Below are 21,503 nucleotides of genomic sequence, written 5' to 3' on the forward strand. Positions count from 1 at the left end.
CGACATCCTGTATATTATAATCGCCGGGGATGGGGGTGGGGGGTTGTAAAGGGGATGCACAATTTTTCCATTCGATGTTTCATCTTTTCACGAGACAAGTTCTCAACCGTATATTACTTTTTTCCCTATCTTTCTCTATCCCTACGAAGGCTATAGTTCGGGGAATTTCCGTGGAAATTTTTGTGTGTGTGTAAAAATCAGTGTCACGAATTCTCGTAGATATCTTCAATTCGATTTTCACGTCGTCTTTTGAATTGACACCGAAAGCTTCTTCTTGTCCGTTCGTCGTCACTAGGAGAGCAAAGTGCATTGTCACCGAGCCATAATCACGCTCAGCTTTTAAAATCCGTCGTCGTGGATCATTTTGAAAGCCACCGTGTGTACCGAACGTTGTTATTCTTCTTTTTCTTCTTTTTTTTCTTCTTCTCTTTCTCTCTTCCCTTTTTTTCTTTACGACGAAAGGTAGAAATAAATATAAAGGAAAGAAAAGAGAGAGAGAGAGAGAGAAAAAAAAGAAATTAACGGGGCTTCGCATTCTACGTCACATCGTCGTTGTTACGACGAGCTTTTCTTTCTCTTTCTTTCTTTCTTTCTTTTCTCACTTTTCTCACGTTTCTCACGTTTCACACTTTTCACATATAACATAAGAATTTGTCGACATTTTTCAGTTGCAATATAAAATATATATATCACTAGATAAAATCTATCGCCAAGCTACTTCTCCTTTTATTTTATTTTTTTTTTTTTTTGAAACTATACGAGGAAAAGATTGTAAAATTGAGAATGAAACTAATGATGAAGAAAAATAAGAACATTATTTTTATCGATATTATTTTATTTATTAAAGGGCACCACTAGTGTTAAATTTGTAATTTGTTTCTATTGTGAAAAATACAATTCTTTTTTTGTATATTTCGATAGTCTATACCTGTAAAAATAACATACTAAAGTTTCAAGTGCATATCTCAATAAGTTTTTGAGTTAAAGCCATCTAATATTGTTTGATTTATAATAATGAAATTATCCCTAGTAGCACAAAATATTGAAAAATATTGAATACATGTGTATTTAATATTAAAAAGAGATTTTTTTGTGCTAAAGAGATTTAATGTCCTTTTAATATTAAATACACATGTATTCAATATTTTTCAATATTTTGTGCTACTAGGATCAGTAACTTAAACTTTAAACGCATTTTTCCCGAAACTACATTTTTCAAAATTTGTTGCAATTAAAACTCGAAGACAAATCATCCAATCGATTTGATTCTTGTTACAGCTTCTTTTATATATATTTCTACATACCATAAACCTCCAGTTTTCCGATAAAATAAAAAATGTAATTTTGGCAGGCCAAAATTCATTAAATTTTCGCGTGAAATTTCAAACATTTTTTTAAAGCTTTGCCATTTTGTTAAATTTCAATTGTTCGTTTCGATCGATGTTCATAGTGCGAAAAATTCCTTCTAGTTTAAAAAACTTTTTGGTTTTTTTAATTTCATGCACTGTGAAATTCGCTATAACTGCAATACTGGGGGGACTTCTTTTTTTTGGGGGCTTGGGAAATTGCGAATAACTCGCCTAATTTTCAATATTTTGGTCCAAAATTTTTGTCATATATTCATTACATATCCACGAATATCTCCTTAAAATATTAAAACATTCCATGCAATAGTTTTCTTTAAAAAATTCCGAAAATCCCTTTTTTTCAAGTGGTCACACCAGTGGTGCCCCTTTAAACAATTATAATCAAGAATTATTTTTTCGTCATAGTCACGAATTCTCAAGCTTGAAATTTTGTAATCAATAACCATATTGACGTACAGGACACACACACATACACTTCCCCTTTCTCTCTCTTTCTCTCTCTTTCCATTCATATAATGATCAAATTTTAATCTATCGGACATTGTGAATCAAATTTATTAATACGCGAATAATTAATATCTCATTTAAATTCATTATCCAACGATCCGGAATAATATATAATAATTCCAATTATATCTGATAATTATTTTGACACATTACTTTAAAGGGTATTTATTTTAAAGAAGAAGAAGAAAAAGAAATCGTGGCTATAAGTTATGTCTAATCTTTCAAGCTATTATTACGCAGTTATTACGCGAGAGAGGATAATTACTCGAGATCGATGGGCGATAAGTCAAAGAAGGCCGTGGTTTGATTTATCCGTAAACAGAAAAATGCGTTGAGAGAACAAGTGATAGAAAATGTACGTTGTTAGTTGGATTTTGTTGGTGAACGAAAGTTATTTCTCGGAAAAGGAAGAATGTTACTTGGAAGATTGATCGATTTTCGATTAAAATTATACGTGATTAAGAAAAAAGGAAATAGCAAAAGAAGAAGAAGAAGAGAAAGAAAAAGAGGAAGAGGAAGAGGAAGTGGAAATGGAAGAAAAGAAAAGATAAAAATGATAAAAACAAATCTAATGGGTTAGATTGTAAGAAGAAAAATTAGTTCTTCGTGATCGTTGAACGATTACGTTGACAATGATAGCCTTATGGTTCCTCATTTGGACGATAACAAGATCGAAAGATATCGATATCAGCGGTAGTCGAAATTCTCGAAGTGACTCTGTTATTAAAGATGTTCGTGATCGTGCAGATTCTAGAAGAAACTCAAGGGATGTTACTGTTATCGGTTTGCCGATTGTCGATAGACGGAAACCACGTCTTAGACGACACTCGCGTCGTTTTTACATCGATCGAGCGAAAAGGTAACCGAGAAACACGTCAAATCTATTTCATTTTTTATAATAATAATAATAATATATATATATATATATATATATATATATATATATATATATATATATATATAAATATGATATGTATGCACAGCATGAAACGAAAATATTCAGCAAAATTGTTGGAACGAAGTTTTCTTACGTAGAAAAGAAACACTTTGTATCAATAATCAATAATACTTTGTTTTTTCAAATTCGAAATCTTTCAAGTTAAATTTTATTATTAACGTATGTCGATACATATATATAATATATTTATTTTTATTTACTGAAATTAATCCAAGATAATAATTACATCATGTTCAAATACGTTATCGTGTCCACTGTTGATTTTACGTTGTATCGTACATATATATGTTAAATACCCTTAAATGGATTACCATATTCACAACCATAAATAAGGGTATTACACCAACAATTTTGATACCTATTTAAAACTCAATAAGATTACGAGCTGCTGTGGTCTCTATTCAAGCAAAGCATGAATATTTATAATATTTTATGTTTTAAAATGTTTACGATAATTTTAGAAAATAAACATAATTAAATTATGTTACGATCATACTTAAAATTTGTATAATTCAGAAACTATTTTCGGATCAACGTTAATATAATTTATTTTTCTTCTATATTAATCTATACTTAGAATTTTGAAACATATTTTTGCTACACCCACCATACTTTTAAATTACCATGTCTCTATATTTACGTAAATATGTATATACGTATCCATTTTTATTTAATCTTTATATTTCGATCTCACGTATTTTGAATAATTATCTATACTAGAAAATAAGCATATTTCGTGTTATTAAAAAAACAAAACTTACTTTGTTAAAAGTTTCTCGAACTGATTAGGTATAATCATCGAGAGTTTAATTTCTAAAACACAGAAAAGAAAGAGAAGTAAATGATAGAGAAGGAAAACGTTTAAACTTTTCCTCAAAATCTCAATGGATTATTTGAAAGTCTTGGAAAGTTTGAATACCGAAAGTAGGATTTGTTACTTTACACAATGGCTTTTAATACAACGTTGAAAGTAAGTACGGTTCTATTCAATAATTTCTAATGCTTTAACGCTTTTCGTAAATCTTAAGTCAAAGCGTTTGTCCAATAGAAAACGAAGTGCAGTATACTCAATTGTATTTATAGAATTTTGATTCAGTACGAAGATAGAGGTGGTATGCGCACGTGGCTACAGCACCTCGTAGAAAGCTTTTAAAGCTGACATCGGGCTAGAAATAGACGTGGCAGCATACGCGGTATGGACAAGGTCTACGATTAGAAAAGAATACATATAGATATATATATATTTGTTGTCTCTTTCTTTTTCGAAAATTTACAGTAATTTGAACGCTTACTTCGATCCTGAAATTATTTGTCTAGTTTCATCAATTTTTAACACGAATATTAAACATTTTTAATACTACGTTTATCTTTCATTCTGTTTCTTTATTTTCTTTTAATTGAACAATTTCCAAGAAAATGTATATTGTAATGTTTAAACTCGAATGATTTTCATGTGTGTCATCGTTGGGAGAAACAATTTTTTCGTTATTCCCAGAAAATTTTAGGGTAAACTTATGGAAGGTTTATGTTGTATTATTTATTTTTCTTTAAAGTACAAAATAAATATGTTTTAATTAAGTTAGAAAAAATCAATCGATCACACTAGCAAAAATATCGTTTATCTTATATCAAACTATTCGACGATTGATCTAAGAAAGAATACAACGAAGATTCAAATTGTTATAAAATATTTTTAATTAAATCGACGTTATATCAATTCGATTCATACTGATCTTATCCTTTCAAAGAGAATTTAAATTGTGCTTTATACAAATCAAATGACTATTTTCGATACTTGTTATTTAATATTATTTCCTTTTTTTTTCTTCCTATTTTCATTTCCCTGCTGGAAGCAATTGCAAAGAGATATTGGATGTTTTTGATAGAAATATTTATTGCGTATTGAAAACGATAGATATAAAACATTGCAAAAAACATCATTCAATGCTATCGTATTTCTGCTTCTTTGTTACGAACGAACGATTTAAAATATTGCTCGAACTTTTTTTCCAGAAAGGGAGAGAGGGGTCTTTAACTGCTTAATACCCCGTCCAAGATTATATTCACCGACGTTTATTAAATCGAATTCCCTCCCCCTCTCTCCCTCCACCACCCCAATCCTTTTTAACGCTAATGCTAATGCTAATGCTAATATAATCGCAATGCGGCCACGGTTGCGGTACTATATATGTATAATGTTTACCAGCTACCTTGCGAAAGTTAATATCGTATAAGGGTTCGCACGATAGCCGATATTTAAAAAAATATATCGAAAGATCGCACAGATTTGGTAATTGCTGTCACCATCTAATTTTTCATTTAATCATTTGAAATTTTGTTTCGTCGCTTAATTAACATTCTCCTTGAACGTAACGATCTTCTTCTCCTTCTTCTTGGAATGAGTTAAAAATAATTTCTTTCGTTTGCGAAAGCTCGTTGGGGTCTCGTTTGGCTTTTGCAACTTTCTTTTCTTTGCTATTTTTTTTTTTTAATTTTTTAATTCTTTTTTTTGCTTTGAGCAAGGTTCAAAGTTTTCTTTTTTATCAATCGACGATCAAATAATACATATGCAAATATATTTTTATACATCTCTTATAGTATCGATGGGCGACATTTATTTTCGAGGATTCATCGTTTTGAGAAAAAAAAAATGATATTTATAAAAGAGAATAGGCGAGATTTTATTAACGACGCGTATCTTTCTTTCCCTTGATATTTTCGTTTTTTTTTGTTATCACGTTTGTTTCTTTTTTTTTTGTTCTCTTTATTTTGTTTTTTTGTTGTTGTTTTAACTCTTTCACAATCGGCACATTCATCCACCATAAGCTGCATATCGTAACGGTGCAGCAACAAACGCGAGATAGAGTTCTTGACACAAATACGGCGACCCTGAAGAGTACATAGTACGTAGGTGATAAACACCCTTAATAATAATGGCACGACACGATACGCGACGGTAGTAGTAGCTTTCTTTTGCGATCGATACTTTATAAGCGTTTTTATTTTTTATTTTAAAGAACTTTCTTATAGCCGAAAAAAATAAAAAAACGAAAGATTCTGTTTCAATTAACGAACAATTTCTTGAGGCTACTTATCGCATTTTATTTTAACCCCCTCCCTTCTCCCACCCCCGATTTTTATTACCATATTTTGAAAATATCGATCGACCTTTCAAATAAGTGGTTAAAGCGATTTTCAAATCAAAGCTGTGAACGATGATACGTGACAATGCGTTTTTCCTGGTTTTTTTTCTTCCCCGCCCCCCGTAGAAAAAATCTCTATCGACGTTAATAAACGAAATAAACGCATAACACCTTTTTGAGTGACGTTTTATCAACGACCTCGTTCACTCGGGAAAAACAACGTTGTTCGTTTAGTGAAAAGAAACTCTGGACTATCATATACACCCATTTTTTTCCCTTTCTCGCGTGACTAATAAAAATATGTTGGTCCTTGAAATTGACTTTATGACTGGTATCAACGTAAATCAATTAATACGTTAAAGTAGCTTTTTCACGAATGCTTTTACCACCCATTTATTATTCTTTGCCGTTATTCACTCTTTTTTTGGTTTGTTTTGTTTTATTACTGTTATTATACAGCTATTCTTCTTTTTTTACCTTTCTTCTTTCACATTTTGTTATTGTTGTTTTTTTATTCTTTTTTAACATCACAGAAACAAGTACCATAAAAGTAAATTAGATCTCGATGATACTTTCAATAAATTGTCAATGAATAACACCCTTAATAATGGCACGAAACAACAGGGGGTCAGTTTTCTTTCACGATCGATACTCTACTGCAAGGGTTTTATTTTCAAGAATTTTCTTATCGTAGGAAAAGAAAGAAATGAGATTTAACGTACAATCATCGTCTCATATGAGTTTTATATTTTTTTCTTTTTCCTATTTCGATTCATATTTTAAAATATCGTTCAACGACATATCGCGTAGGACTTAAAACGATTTTACAAATCAAAAATAAAACGAAATAACTTCAACTTTTTCTTCTTTTGTCGAATTTTTCTTTTTTAAGAGTCACCATCTCAAACGTTAATAAATGAAATAAATCCGTTGAATGACGTATTTTTATTTCTTTCGTTTTATCTTACATTGGATATTCGAGAAATGGGAATAGAAAAATCACGTCAGAGACTTAGAATTTACTTCGCACGCTCAACTTACAATAGAATAACAGGATGTGACGTTTTGAGATTCACATATCACGTAAAATAATGAGATCTTTGAAGATTTATCGTAGGAAAATTTTTCATAGTAACGGTACATGGATTACGTTTGTAATTTACGAGTTGTAACATTTTCGGCATACGCACAGGAATCGTTATTTTACTAGTTAGTTATACGCTCATGGTACAAAACTTCGTTGGTGGTATCGTTTCTTCTTTCTTCGAAACTTTATCGTTTCTACGAGTTTCAAGCAAGAAAATAAGAACTTTTACGTTGTGTTCTGCGGCCGAATAAAACGCGACGGGAATATGAGAATATCCTTAACCCCCTAATTCTCCGACCTACCTCTGTGTATATCGGACTTTTTAACGATTTTCTCATGACGAGGGAAAACTGGAGATATTAAGGACGAAAAATAAAAAAGGAAAGAAAATGTTGATGAACAATGGAGAGAGAATAAAAGAGAGAAAAAAATATATTTTTGTGGGGAAAAAAAAAGAAGATTAAATTGTTTAAACGATCGATGCAGATATTATAATACTTTTAATTAAGATTATATTAACTTTTTTTTATTATTATTATTTTCTTTTATTATTACAATTATCGCAAATTTTTTTTTTTTTTTTTTGAAATTGTAAGGTATAAGAAAATGAAGAAAATTTCAATTGAAATTAATATTTTCTATTGAACATCGAATTATCATCGTATCGACGAATCACAAATTATTTCAACCACATGTTGTAAATGAAAAAAAAATAAAAACAATAGCCGAAAAGTAATATTCGAGATATTTATAGATTGTTCATTTGTGAGATCGTATAGGTATATCGTTACGTTATACCTATCTCCATCATTCAAATTGAAAAGTGAGAAAAATCGTTATTATTTCTCAAAATGATATCGGTGAATATAATATATATGTGTGTATATGTCTATTTGCATGTATGTATCAGAGATAGAAAGAACAATTGTATCGTATCATAAACTACACATATAGCTTCACAGTTAACTTTTGTGATGTCGTATGAGAAGTTAGTTGTTTGGTTGGCTCGCTTTTGCGAAAAGTCGTTTAGCTAACAACGAGAAAAGGAGGTTGACGTTCTCAACGTTGATGGCCACGGAAACCAACGGTGGGATCGAATATTTGATAACAAACTCGATGTAACGACGCATCCCAGTAACGTGACATTTTAATGAATACCCTTCTTCACGTAACACCGTTGCAATTTATGTATTTCGTAACCGATAAGACATGGTCTTCTTCCTTGACGTGCAATTAGCCGAACTCGACGCGGCAATTTTCTTAACCACGATGAGTTCTTCTACCTCTCTCTCTCTCTCTCTTTCTCTCTCTCTCTCTCTTCTTACCCTCTCTTCTTTTTCCTTTCCTCCGCTCTTTCATCTCTTACTCACTCGTCAACCACTTGATTCGCCTACATGAAATAATAAAATATAAATCGTGCATACAATGACAACGATCACGACGATAGAGCAACGATTACCTACTACTAACACGTCTACTTCTATATTATTATTTTATGTGTCATTATTTTCATTGGTTCGACTTTGTTCACAGGATATAATAATAATTTACCATTTATCCACATTTTTTTTTATTTTTTCTCTTTTAACAATTTAGCTCTCTTTTTTTGGTTTTATTCGCTAATCTTTAGATATCGTGATCCTTACAATTAGTGATCATTGAACGTGGCTGTTAGAATTATACACGTTGAAATATTTTTTTCACAAATATATATCTATATATAAATATACTAAGATGCTCTGGCCATGCGTTGCTGTGGCTTTGTTATAAAATGTTGATTTAATATAATTCTAAACTATTTAGTAAATTTTAATAATTACAATATATTGGAAATAATTAAATAATATTAGAGGAAATAATATTAAAAGTAAGGTTTGTTATATTATATGGAAATCTGAAAAAACGTAGGACGTGAATATATGGAAATAACTGAATTGTAACACAGTGCCATCTATTGAAAACTTACAGTACCTAGAAACCTAGATAACCTCCAAATAATAAATCCTTAAATTAGTAATAAAAAATAAAAAATAAAAAATAATGGTGAATAAAAACTATCCTATATTCTAAGTTGCAAAAAATTACATATAATAAACGAAAATTCATTAAGATTAGTTTAGTAATTGCAAGATTCATTAGAAATCGACAATATGATACTGAATTTTTATATGTAAAGATATATTATCTATCTATCTCTTTATTTTTTTATTCTTATTTTTAAGTTCTTCTTTGAATCGATACGGTCCAATAATTTGTATAATTTTGACCCTTTCTTTTTCAATTGCTCGTCAAATTTCAACTTTTTGATCTAATTCAAAGAAATTATTTTACATAAAGAAATTACTAACCCAGAATGGATTTTTTATCCTATCTTATTTTCTTTAACATCCTTTTGTAATCCTGCACCGATGTAATTTTTTTTTTTTTTTACTAACCCCCCATGAAAGAAAAGTTTTCTTAATGTTGATTAACGGTAAAGCTAAGATGAAAGTATCCGTCTGAAATACGATTTCTTATATGTTATTTCTTCTCTTTTTTATAACTTTCTTCACTTGTTCCTTTTCTCTTTATCTTTCCTTGTTTCTATCCTCTTATTATTTTCTCTTTTTCTCGTTCTATTTTTTTTATCTTGCTCCGTTTATTTTTTATACTTTTTTTTTGTCTCTCTCCATCTCATTACACCGAAAACATCTCTCGTAGACGGACCGTGATAAAAACATTCCGGATAATTTTCTATCTCTTTATAAGCACTCGACAATATTATGTTGCAAAAAAAATCAATTTTTGTTTTTCTACCATAGAAATAAATTCCATTTCATTTGAATATAACTGTAAACTTAAATTTGCTTTTTTTATTCTTTAAAAAAATAACAGTTCCTTCATTAGACGGAAATAACGTAAAGTAGACGTTTTTTAAAGCATTTCAATTGAAAATAGAATTTATTGACTTGTAATAAAAATCGATATTAAATAACAATATAACTGTAAACCTAAATTTGCTTTTTTTTTTTTATACAGTTCCTACATTAGACGGAAATAACGTAAACTAAATTTTCCTTAAACCGTTTTAATTGAAAATAGAATTTATTAACATGCAATAAAAATTGATATTAAATAACAAAAATAAATATTAGTAACTAAAAAAAGAAAATAAAGGAGGAACAAAAATAATATAGTATTAAATCAGAAATAAAAAAAATTTGTAGTCAATTTGACTATTGCTATTAATATTGAACCCTTGCTTCTTTTCAATCCCCCCTTTCTTGACCTTTCCTTTGGTTTTATTTCTTTCATTAGGAGGAAGAGAACAGACGCCCCGGATAAGTTCGACGTTCCGAGTTAGTTTTCTCTCCCTCTAACTCAGTGTGGTGGGTCTCACTCCCTCTCACTGTTTCTTGCGTATAAGCGACAGAAGCGGGTATGGTAGCCGTCAGTTCGCGAACGGCACGCGACCGATGAGCATCGTGCTTTTATGTCAAAGTACGAGTTTTATTATACATATCTAGAAATATAAAAGGATATATAACAAATATTAATAAATATATATGTATTCTACATTTAAACGATTTTCGAACGTGATATGTAGTTCGTGTTTCAAATTTTTAAAAGTAGTTGACTATAAATACAATATAATATTGTTATTTTATCGAGAACCTTTCGTTTTTTCGTATCAAGAAACAATGTATTATTCTTTCGATATTTCATCGAATCGAATGTAAGAAGAAAAAGAAAGAAAAGAGAGAGAAAGAAAAATTTTTAAATAAAAATCGTGCGAAGGAAAAATCGAAGTTTGATATTGTTTAAGGATAGTTGTTATGAGATGATCATCATTGGTGGAAAGCAAAGAATTTTTTTTTAACAAGGATACTTTTTGAAACGAGAAAAATGTATAAATAATGACAAGACATTGAAAGTTTTGATTTTATCACGGGTTCCTCTCTTTTTTCTCTCTCTCTCTCTTTCTCGTTCGTATTATCGCGAAAGTCTCACGCTTTTTTCCGCGTTATCGGCTTCGTTAGTTTTCTATATCTAGTCAAACATTTGTACGAAAGTCAATAACCGAATGGTCAATGTATAACGTGTGTATATGAACGTGCATGTATGCGAGTGAGAGAGTGAGTGAGTGAGTGTGTGCGTGAGTGAGTGCAAGTATCATGCTTCTAGGTGGTTATCAACGTTTTAATATCGATCAACGTGAAAACTTCTACATCTTTTTTTTTCCTCTTATTTTTTTTTCATTTCTTGAAAAATAAACGATCCCACATTATTTTTCTTTTTATTTCTAAATTTTTCTCATATTTGTATTATCTCTTTTTATCCGTGAGATCGTTAAATGATAGAAGAAGAAAAAAAAATAAAATAAAACGAGAATTTCCTGTGACGTTTTAAAAAACATAATATCAAATGGGAAATAATATTTTTCCTGTAGTATATACGACGAATATAATTAGAATTAATTAGATTGATGACCTTCGATAATCTTTGTTTAAAATCATATAAAGATTTTATTTTAATTTCTAATAAATCAGAAATTAGTTAACATACGTTAATTATATTATTGGGTTTCGATTGATGAATGTTATATTTTAAAAACGAATTAATAATTATCGTTTTGGTAATGTCACACTCATTTTGTGATTAACATCTAAGAAATATTCAAATAAAAAAGTATTTTTCATCGTTTCGAAAACGTTTACGGATTAATCTTGAGTGTACATTTATATATATATATATATATATATTTATCGGGAACAGGCAATTTTGTGTTGTAATCGATAAACGTGAAAAAAAGCCAAAAAAAATGTGCGTCTATTATTTGGTCAGAAGAAAAAAAAAACAGAAAAAGTGAGAAAAAAAATATTTGTAGCCAATAACTCTCGTGAATTATATTTAGGGCGTTTCACTTCTAATGCTCGAAAGAATCCCAGACTTCGATATTTCTTGTTCGCTTGTTGCTATTCCAAATTTATCTTGTGTTCGTCCGCGGAGTGACGCTTTTCTCCCGTTTCCGAACTATGTTTATTGCATAAAAAACGTCGATGCATGCCTCGTTCGTTCTTATTTTTCCTCAACTAAACACGTATCGAATATTTCAGCTTGATTTTTTTTTTTATTTCTTTCTCTCATATATGTACATCTATGTTTATATAACAAACACATAAGCACAGTATTTTTTTCTTATTTCATTTTATTTGGATTATATCGTAGTTGAATAAAATTCTCTTAAGAACAAATGTTAGGATAACGAGAACACTGTATTCCTGCTTTCCGAATTCGTAAAAGATAACACTCAACAAAGTAAAACCCGTTTACATCGTGTTTACGAAAATACAAACATACCTGTTGACATTTCGAAGAAGTCACAAGTATTCCCATTACCAAGAAGAGTGAAAGAAAATAAAAATATAGAAAACGTTTAAATACACAGAAAAAATACTATCTATATCAAATATTAGACTTAAATTACATACACATATATATATATTCCTTATCTTAGGATATCTGTTATATATTTGAAAATATTCACAATTTTAACCCATTACCCGCTAATGGCCTTTTTTTAGGACGCATTTTCAAATTTGGTTTTTTCTTTTAATAACTGCAACTTCAAAATGAAATATATTTGTTAAAATCATGAGATCGTACATCGTGCTTCATAAAAATATTAAAAATTCTCTCTATTTTATTTTAAATCAATAATTAATGAAATAAAATAATTTATATTTAAATAAAAAAAAAATTAATTGTGTTGCAAAAATAGTTCTATTTGGTTAGTAGGAATATTATTATTTAATTTTTTTATTTGCATTTTCGTATTTTGGCGGTTAATGGGTTAACGAACATTCATCCTACGTTTGACCTAGGAAAATTTTTAAATTACAAAGAGAATAAAACTACTATCTTTCGTGGGGTAGTTCAATTTTCGTCGAATATAAAATGATAACCGTTCTAACCACCATTTTATTCGATATTTCTCAAACTTTCTGTGTCTCTTTGAAAATGCAATTAAAGCACATTCTAGCGTCTGGTTAATCGAGTCCCCGTCCGTTTTGTTGGTATGATAACTGTCACTGATCACGAAGAAGGAAATATACGTGATATAACAAGCATGAAAGAGAAAAATAAACAATCGTAGAAAGAAAGAGAGAGAAAATAAGAGAGAAAGGATACAATAGACGATATGTGTAGTATACTCCTACGTGATAAAAGATACTCCGTGTGTTCTTTCTCTCGGACACGGCTTTACGATTTCCATTAAGTCACGAATACGCTCGACTTTCCCTTTAAAACTTCCTTCCTATTTGTCCTTCATGAATCATGTATTTCCATTTTCACTAGACTATCACTAAAGCATGTTTACTCGTCCGTTACGAAAACGAAATTCTCGACACGAGCATTTCGTACTTCGTCATTTTCTCTTCCATCTTATTCTTGATTTTTTTTTCTTTTTTACTTTTTCTTCTTCTTCTTCTTCTTCTTCTTCTTCTTCTTCTTCTTCTTCTTCTTCTTCTTCTTCTGCACATCATATAAGATCGATGGAGTAAGAAGCAATGATTCACGATGATCGAATATTATTGGTAACATTTTTCGTGTCGTTTGATATCAATGATGTTTCATAGTTTATATCATCGGGCTTGGGAACGAGCTTAAATTGCTTGGAAATAGCAAGTTGGTATAGCAAGGAGGAAAAGAAAGAAATCGAGGAGAGAAAGAAAAAGTAAAAAAGAAATATAATAAAATAAAAAGATAAAAAGATAAAAATGAAAACCAGTAAGAGAAAGTATATTTTTAGCAATATCGAGAGATCTGTTACGAGTCATATTTTTTTGAAAAAGAAAAAAAGGAAAACAATAAAAATTTTCAGAAGAATTTTTAACAGAATAGAATTTTCTTCCGATCGTTAGTTTTGGTACGAACGAATGAACAAAAGTTTATCCGAGAACCTAGCGAAATTAAAGGTAATTTTCCAAATGGAAGTCGCCGCAGTGCTTTTGAATTAATTAGAAAAAAAGAGATATAAAATATTTCTCTCTATGTGTATTACGTTGATCTCAATCCCTTTTTGTAGTAAAGTAATAATGATAAAAAGAAGAAAAAAGAAATAAAGAAAACAATCCAGCGAATAGAACTTTTATATTGCCAGATATATCGACTATCAAATTTTACGATTGAATCGTGGAAGAATCCTTCGAATTGAACATACTTTTTCGATTAAGATACTCATCATTGTTTTTCTATTCATGTATGTCTAGATGTCTGTGATGTATATATGTGTGTGTGTGTGCTTTTTTTTATTTTCTTTATTTTTGTGTTATATTTTTTGACGTTATCGATAGATTTGATACATCCTACCATTACTAAAAATCAATTACTCGTCGATTGATTTCAACGAGAGGACAAGGAGAAAGGTTCTCGATGTAGGGAATAATTGTGTCAGTAAGAGTAGGGTAAAGAAAGAGAGAGAGAGAGAGAGAGACAAGGAAAGTGATAGAAAGAAAAGTGTCTCGTTAGTGGACAATTTTGGAAAAATGAATGACTACGCTATCTTAGTACCACATGAGATCTCTTCGAGATTGGCGCGAAGGGATTCTGGTACGATGAGAGTAACACTTCCATTGACCTCATTTAGAAGGCATAGTGGTTGCGTCTCAACATTATCACGTACGAAGCCACATTCAAAACTTATCTACGTGGCCCTCCCGTAAGTTTTCTTTTTCACTTTTTCATTTTTATCTTGGTTTTATTTTATTTTTTATTTTTCTTTTTTCTTCTTACTTCTCGATTTGATATTTTCTTTTCGTATTACTCTATTATTCTATCGGACATTTTTTCGTTAGCTTTTGTCAATAATCGATGACGGTAAATAAGATTTATTTGACAAACATTGAATCACACTTAATGGCAAATAATTTTCCAATATCAATTTATTTATAGATTTGTCTATTATTTATTTATTTATTTATTTATTTAAACAAAGTTTTCTCTCGTGTCAAACATTACGAATTATTATTTTCTTTTTTATTTGTCATAAAGAATCGTTATATTTAATTCTATTAATAGAAATTGTCGATTGATCTATTTAATTTTATTCTACGATGAACTTTAATGTTATTAATATATTTACGAAAATAGAGAAAGAGGGAGAGAACTAGGTGAACTATCTAATTATCTAAATGCTTGTACTTTTGCATAATAATATTATTAAATTTGTTTTTATCGAACAAAAGTTCGAGCAAACGTGGGAGCAAATTAATTGAGAATTTCATAGGAAAGTTATCACCAAAGAGAATTCCAATATTCATCCTGGCTTTTCGCTTTTATTAGAAAGTAACAAGATAACCACACACACAAAAAAAAGGAAGAAAAAATCCATCTCTTTCTTTAGGCAAAAATGAAAAAGAAAAAGAACAGAAAACACACGAATAGAAAGAAAAATCATTGGAGTAATAATAAATACTTGAGGTTCAATAATTCTGTTATCGAGAAGGATAATCGATACTATGAATTATCTTTGTTTCTTTTTTTAACGATTATTTATTTAATGCATTAGGCATCACCTTTCATGAACAAATTTTTTTTTATTTAATTATGCAACCTATTGATGCTAGATAGTTTAAGGAGATAGGTTTTACCCTTGGGAGAAAATTCGTAAACTGTAAATAAATCGGTTATCGATAATTAATTCTCAATTATCTCGAGACTCAAGATAAATACTTAGATATCGATTTGTGTTTCCTTTTAGACGACCTCTCTTACGTTTACCTTTGCGACCAAAGACTAAACCAATTAATTATTCATCTAATGATCCAATTAAAAAGAGAGAGATACAGAGAGAAAGAAAAAAAGTACAACCTATTTAAAAACACTTTTCTCGATCAGATACGTCTAACGATTTTTAATCTCCATGTGACAATTATTTACTAGATTATTTACTAAAAAAAACTAATTTTATATATTGATATTTGAATTTTTCTATTTGATTTGATCGAAAAGTAATTTCGTTTTTTTTTTAATGATAAATACAAGAGAATTTTTTTTTTGTCATATTTAGAATTCATAGGGTTTTAAATAATCTGATAAATCAGCTATTTCTCGTTTTACTATGCATCAATTAGTATTCGCCAATGCTTTTATATCGAAATTGTCAGAATGAAACTTTGAAAAGCAATTTTAACATTGACGTTTATTTATCATTTATTTTATATTTATATTTAAATGTATTTTTTCTACTATAGCAGGAATATCCTGTTCATATAATAAAAATCACGAATTATAAAACGTTCATATATTATAAAAAAAGGTTCATATAACGGATTTTACATAACGGATATACATAAGTATGTATATAAAATAAATATGTATAGAATATATGATAATATATAACTTATAATATTCACTTACTTTTATTTAATATTCTGTAATTTTTAATTATGAAACAAATAATATATATTTACTATGATAAATCCCTTTTTATATAAAATAAATATGTAAAAAATGTATATAACTTATAGGTTATATATAATAATATATAACCTATAATATTCATTAATTTTTATTTAATTCTCTAATTTTCAAGTATGAAACAAATTATATATATATATATATATATATATATATATATATATATATATATATATATATATGTTGCTATGATAAATCCTTTTTTTTTTAATTAAACAAGCCAAAGTAAAATCCTCTTATTAGGATAAAGCATTACACCCGTTAGATATAGTACAATACTTGACACGGAAAATAAGGTGTGTTGTATACAAAACGGAAGCAAACCTTTAATCGGTTTCATTTTAACTCTATCGACCGATACAAGGCTTGGTCATCGTTGTATCTTCCCCTGATAAACAAGACGCACCTACGAAGTTTTTCAAGCATGATATATGTACGATAGTCTCTTCCTTATCTAACGCAAACGATCGAATATCTTGAAAAATGATCGAAAGATACTTGAGACTCTTCTTTAACGAAAAATCTTCCGGTAACGGTGTTTTTTATGGTTGAATATGATATAATGATTTATTTTTATTACTTTTAAATATAAATAAAAAGTCAGAGAGAAGTTTGTCTTCACAAAAAGAGATTATTATGATCACGTCATTACAATCTAGCATTGTCACGTGTGTCGTTTGTTATATCGGTAATTGTTTGCGTGTGATGTTCGGTAACCAACGTTGCTGTGGGCCGCAAACTATCAAACGTTGAATGAAAAGACTAGAGAATTAATTGTTTGCTTACATAATAGTGCATAATGATTACTATTGAAAACGACAAGCTAGTAAATATCTACTTGTTGATATAATAATATTATACACGCAATAGTTTATAAAATAAAAATCTTTATAGTATCGTTTATTATCGTAGTTTCCTTTATTTTTTCTTTTTAGGTTTATTTTAATTTGTATTTTATTTCTTTCTTACACTATTAACACCATTCGATTTATTTTATTTTCTTTTTTATTATACGAGTATACGTCTTTCAAAACATCATTTCACATCGCCGTCGTCGTCATCATCATCATCGTAGTTCAGAAATCTTAAATTATATAACCAATAGCCTTAGTCTTGAGTAACGCAGTGGAATAGGTCAATATTTGACATTGGTCAGACGTCGGATAAATGTATACTCATGACCTGCGCGCACTCGCCTGTTGTATGCTGTGTACGTGTGTATGTTTGTATGTATGCGTATATGGAAGACATTACTTGTTAAGGTTAATCAAAGAACGTTTATTCTACACGCTAGTATACTTGACTTCGTACACGAATGTGAACGTGAAAGGGTGATGTTATCTTCCATGTGTAATTAGAAATCGTATATTTTAACGAACTGTTACGAGTTTTGTCGTATTTGATCAGTCACTGTTAAAATATATATATATAGGATATACTAAAATTTCATTTAAATGTAATAATTTATTACATGAGGGATTTATTAGAAGAGGGATCTTAAAGAAATAGGATACGAAGACCGCGAATGGGACAGTAACAATGACGGGATTTGGTATTTGCGGCAATAAACTTTCTTTCACTTAGTTCCTAATACCAATTAATAATAATAATAATAATTTATTAAATAGAATCAAAATAAAAGTGAAACATTTTTGATATCGTTAATAAATTTTGTAAGAATTCTTTAAAATGGAAAAATTCGATATCGCTGGATAAATTTTTGTTTCGTTTTGTTTTAAAATTGATACGCAAAATGCAATTAAATTCGAACAATAATAAAATACGAAATTATAACACATTTTATTTACATTGACAATAATACTGAAATAATAATAATAATATTATTATTATTATTTTCTTTCGTGTAAATATTCTTAAGTACATATTTGAATAAATATATTTCACAAGCATCGCAATAATAATTAGTTCACACAATAATGATAATGCTTTGTAATATTTAATTGAGCATGGATAAAACAAGAAGGATAAAAAGATAAATTTTATTTTAATTTTTTTACGTCGTTTTAATTGTTTTTTTTTATTATTTTTCTATATTATTTTTTTTTTTTTTAATTTTTTTAATTGTCGAATTGACGTATGTACAACATATGTCAATAACCGTGAAACGGAAGAGAAAGATTTGTTTTCTATAGTACTCGATAAAATATAGACCTTTTGTTTCGAACTACCATTGACGCACGTTAACTACGTTATATGATTCATTCGTGTGAAAGCAGTGAATTGCTTTTGAGACACGCTCCAGAAAGGATAAAGAGAGTCTTTCAGAAGGCAAATGTTTGTTTTTGCGAAAGCATCGTTCCATCCGTTGCAATCGTTTTCCAACTTCTATCTATTTTTGTAATAGGTACGTGTCTTTCTGAGTGCAGTTGCATGATCGAAGACACCGCAGAACAGCTGTTGTTTTCGTTTAACAACTTCTTCTAGATAGAATGTTTGTCTTAGTCAACGATAGAGCTTAACTTTGCTAGAATAACACAGAATAGATTTTCAAAATCAAATTATATAATATATTCATTCATTTACATTATTCTCATACTTAGCAAGTACAAGTGTTATTCTAAATCGTTCCAAGAAATAAAAAAAAATGATTATCAAATCACTATTAAGCATATGTTTAATATTTCAACCCCCAATAGGGTTGAAAAAGATGTTATAAACTTTGTGAAATGAAAACAATATCATTATTTCTTTCTAGCAAAGGATTTTGTTTAATGCACGTATACGCAAAAATTTGTTCACAAGAACAAGAGGAAATGGGAATTTTAATTCCCGTATTAAAATACACTATTTAAAAGTTACAGTATTAGGATATTTATTAATTAAATAAACTTACAACAACTGTAAATATATAAATAAATAAATATATACATTTAAATTATAAATTTAAAAAATGTTCTTATTTATTATTAATATAAAATAATAAATAAAATTATTTTATAAATTATATAATAAATAATATATAATTATTTATTATATAATGTCGTATAAATTATTATATATATCGTAAATTATAAATTTAAAATTTAAATATATATATAAATAACAGTATGGTACTATTATATGTACCTATATGCAGCGTCTTCGCGCACGCGACATAATATTTATAAAAAAAAGCCTTTAAAATAACAGATTGTAAAATAGAGTATATCAATAAAAATTTCCAAGTAGGAATAGTTGAAATTAAAGGAATAAAAATTAAAATTTGAACAATGTTGATATTAAACTTCCCTTTTTGAATCTAAATTGACGTGTTACTTCTCAAAATCAAAATTACTTAAAATATTGTAAATTTAGGGGGGCAATTTTTTTTCAAATAAAATCAATCAATAATTTTTATCGTAATTGTCAATTATTTCTTGATGCAATAAATAAATATAGATGATTAACATACAATATTATTATTTTTACAGTTTCGACGTCGAAAATGGAGCATCGACGTTGGACGGTGGAGCCGGTGGTGGTGGAGGGGCCTCCCCAAGTGCAGGGTTGGTTCTCCAAACGCTACCACAAAGAAGGGAGAGTTTCCTTTATCGGAGTGACAGCGATTTTGAGATGTCACCGAAGTCGATGTCTCGAAACAGTTCCATTGCCAGTGAAAGGTAAGAAAATTTTGTTTATTTTATTTTTTCGATTTCCATTTCCTACTTTTTTTTTTATAGATCTCGTTACAAAAAATTTCTAAGGTAAAATCGAAGAGTCGGAAGTAAAAATTTCGTAAAAATATATCTCGATCAATTTTCATATAATTTTGTCGGATAATTCAAAAAATTGTTTAATATAATAATTTTCAATAAAACGTGATCTAATATTTATCAGCAATTTTTTATTGACATTGAACGAACCTCGTGCATCTTTCTCAAAGAAAGAAATCTACAATATCGTCTGATGCATTTTTCAATGATTTCAATGCAACGACAGGTATCGTTCATTGGTAAAGTAGGTTTCTGTAATTCGTGGAAAATAAATTCATGCTTGATATTGTAGGAAACTACATTCGAGAATTTGATGTTATCGAGGAACGGCATCGTTGATATGTTTATGATATTATGTTGTTTCTTTTAATAAAAATCGATAACGTTAATTTTTGTAGTAGATGTTTCGTATATAAAAATACGCACGCAGCTGCAATCGCTCACGCAAAAAGAATGTGTATATATAAATATATATATAATTTATATATTCCGAAAGATGCTCGACGGCCGTTTCGAGCTTCAATACACGTAGGATTCATTTTATTTATTTTTATTTCTATTCGTCATATGAATCCAAGAGCTGTATGAAAACAGCCATAAATGTGTGTAGCTTAAAAAGTATATTGTAGCTTTGGTGACGGTGATGCTTTATGATATATTTTATATTCGTTTTCATCGATCATACGTTTTTGTCTATCATCTTTTTTTAAGCTTGCTTTTACGTACGATTTTTATAAATATTTTATGATACATACGTTTTGTTATGATTATAAATGAATAAATTAATACTGTAAATATTATTTACGTAAAAGCAAGCTTTTAAACATTAGTGATAGTTTTGATCTTATTTATAAGTTTTCGAGTTTATATGTTTCTTGTTTGTTCGTAAATTGTTTATTTTTCTTTATCGAATTATCAATCGTGTTTGTATAAAAGAATTTTGTAATATGTTTTTTATTTTTCTTTTCTTTTGTGTTTTCAAAATTCCCTCACATTATAAATTATTCAAATATTCGGTGAGGGGTGTAAAAAAATATCATCTATGTGATCCTTGGGTTGCAGGTTCAAAGAGACAGAGCTTCCTGTCGAGCGAGCGTATGTACTCGATCCTATTATTTATTCTCCTATATTTCATTTGTTTTCAATAATATTTAGATAATACACTCACAAATCTGTGATTAACACCCCCCGCCACAGTAATCGGTCGTTTTATAAAAAGGAAACGTTTCTTTTTTTTTCTTTTCTTTGTAATTCTTTTTAACACTA

At 28.9% G+C, this 21,503-nt stretch overlaps 1 protein-coding gene across 15 annotated transcripts in view; it reads left to right on the forward strand.

The window, feature by feature from the left end:
* Positions 1–21,503, forward strand: part of dnc (phosphodiesterase dunce) — a 202,911-nt gene that overhangs the window by 120,872 nt on the left and 60,536 nt on the right. For 11 of the 15 annotated variants that reach the window (XM_015315611.2, XM_015315615.2, XM_089176452.1 and 8 more), the window contains 2 exons: positions 19,956–20,144; positions 21,300–21,332. In XM_015315611.2, the coding sequence (XP_015171097.1) occupies positions 19,956–20,144; positions 21,300–21,332 (222 nt within the window). Of the gene's footprint in view, positions 1–2,153; positions 2,734–14,434; positions 14,765–19,955; positions 20,145–21,299; positions 21,333–21,503 lie in introns of those variants that run through there. The other 4 variants (XM_015315603.2, XM_015315605.2, XM_015315606.2 and 1 more) reach the window with 3 other exon arrangements.

The sequence above is a fragment of the Polistes dominula genome, unplaced genomic scaffold (assembly GCF_049000335.1).
Source record: "Polistes dominula isolate Pdom_NZ unplaced genomic scaffold, Pdom_raw_medaka contig_25, whole genome shotgun sequence".
In the NCBI taxonomy this organism is placed as follows: Eukaryota; Metazoa; Arthropoda; class Insecta; order Hymenoptera; family Vespidae; genus Polistes; species Polistes dominula.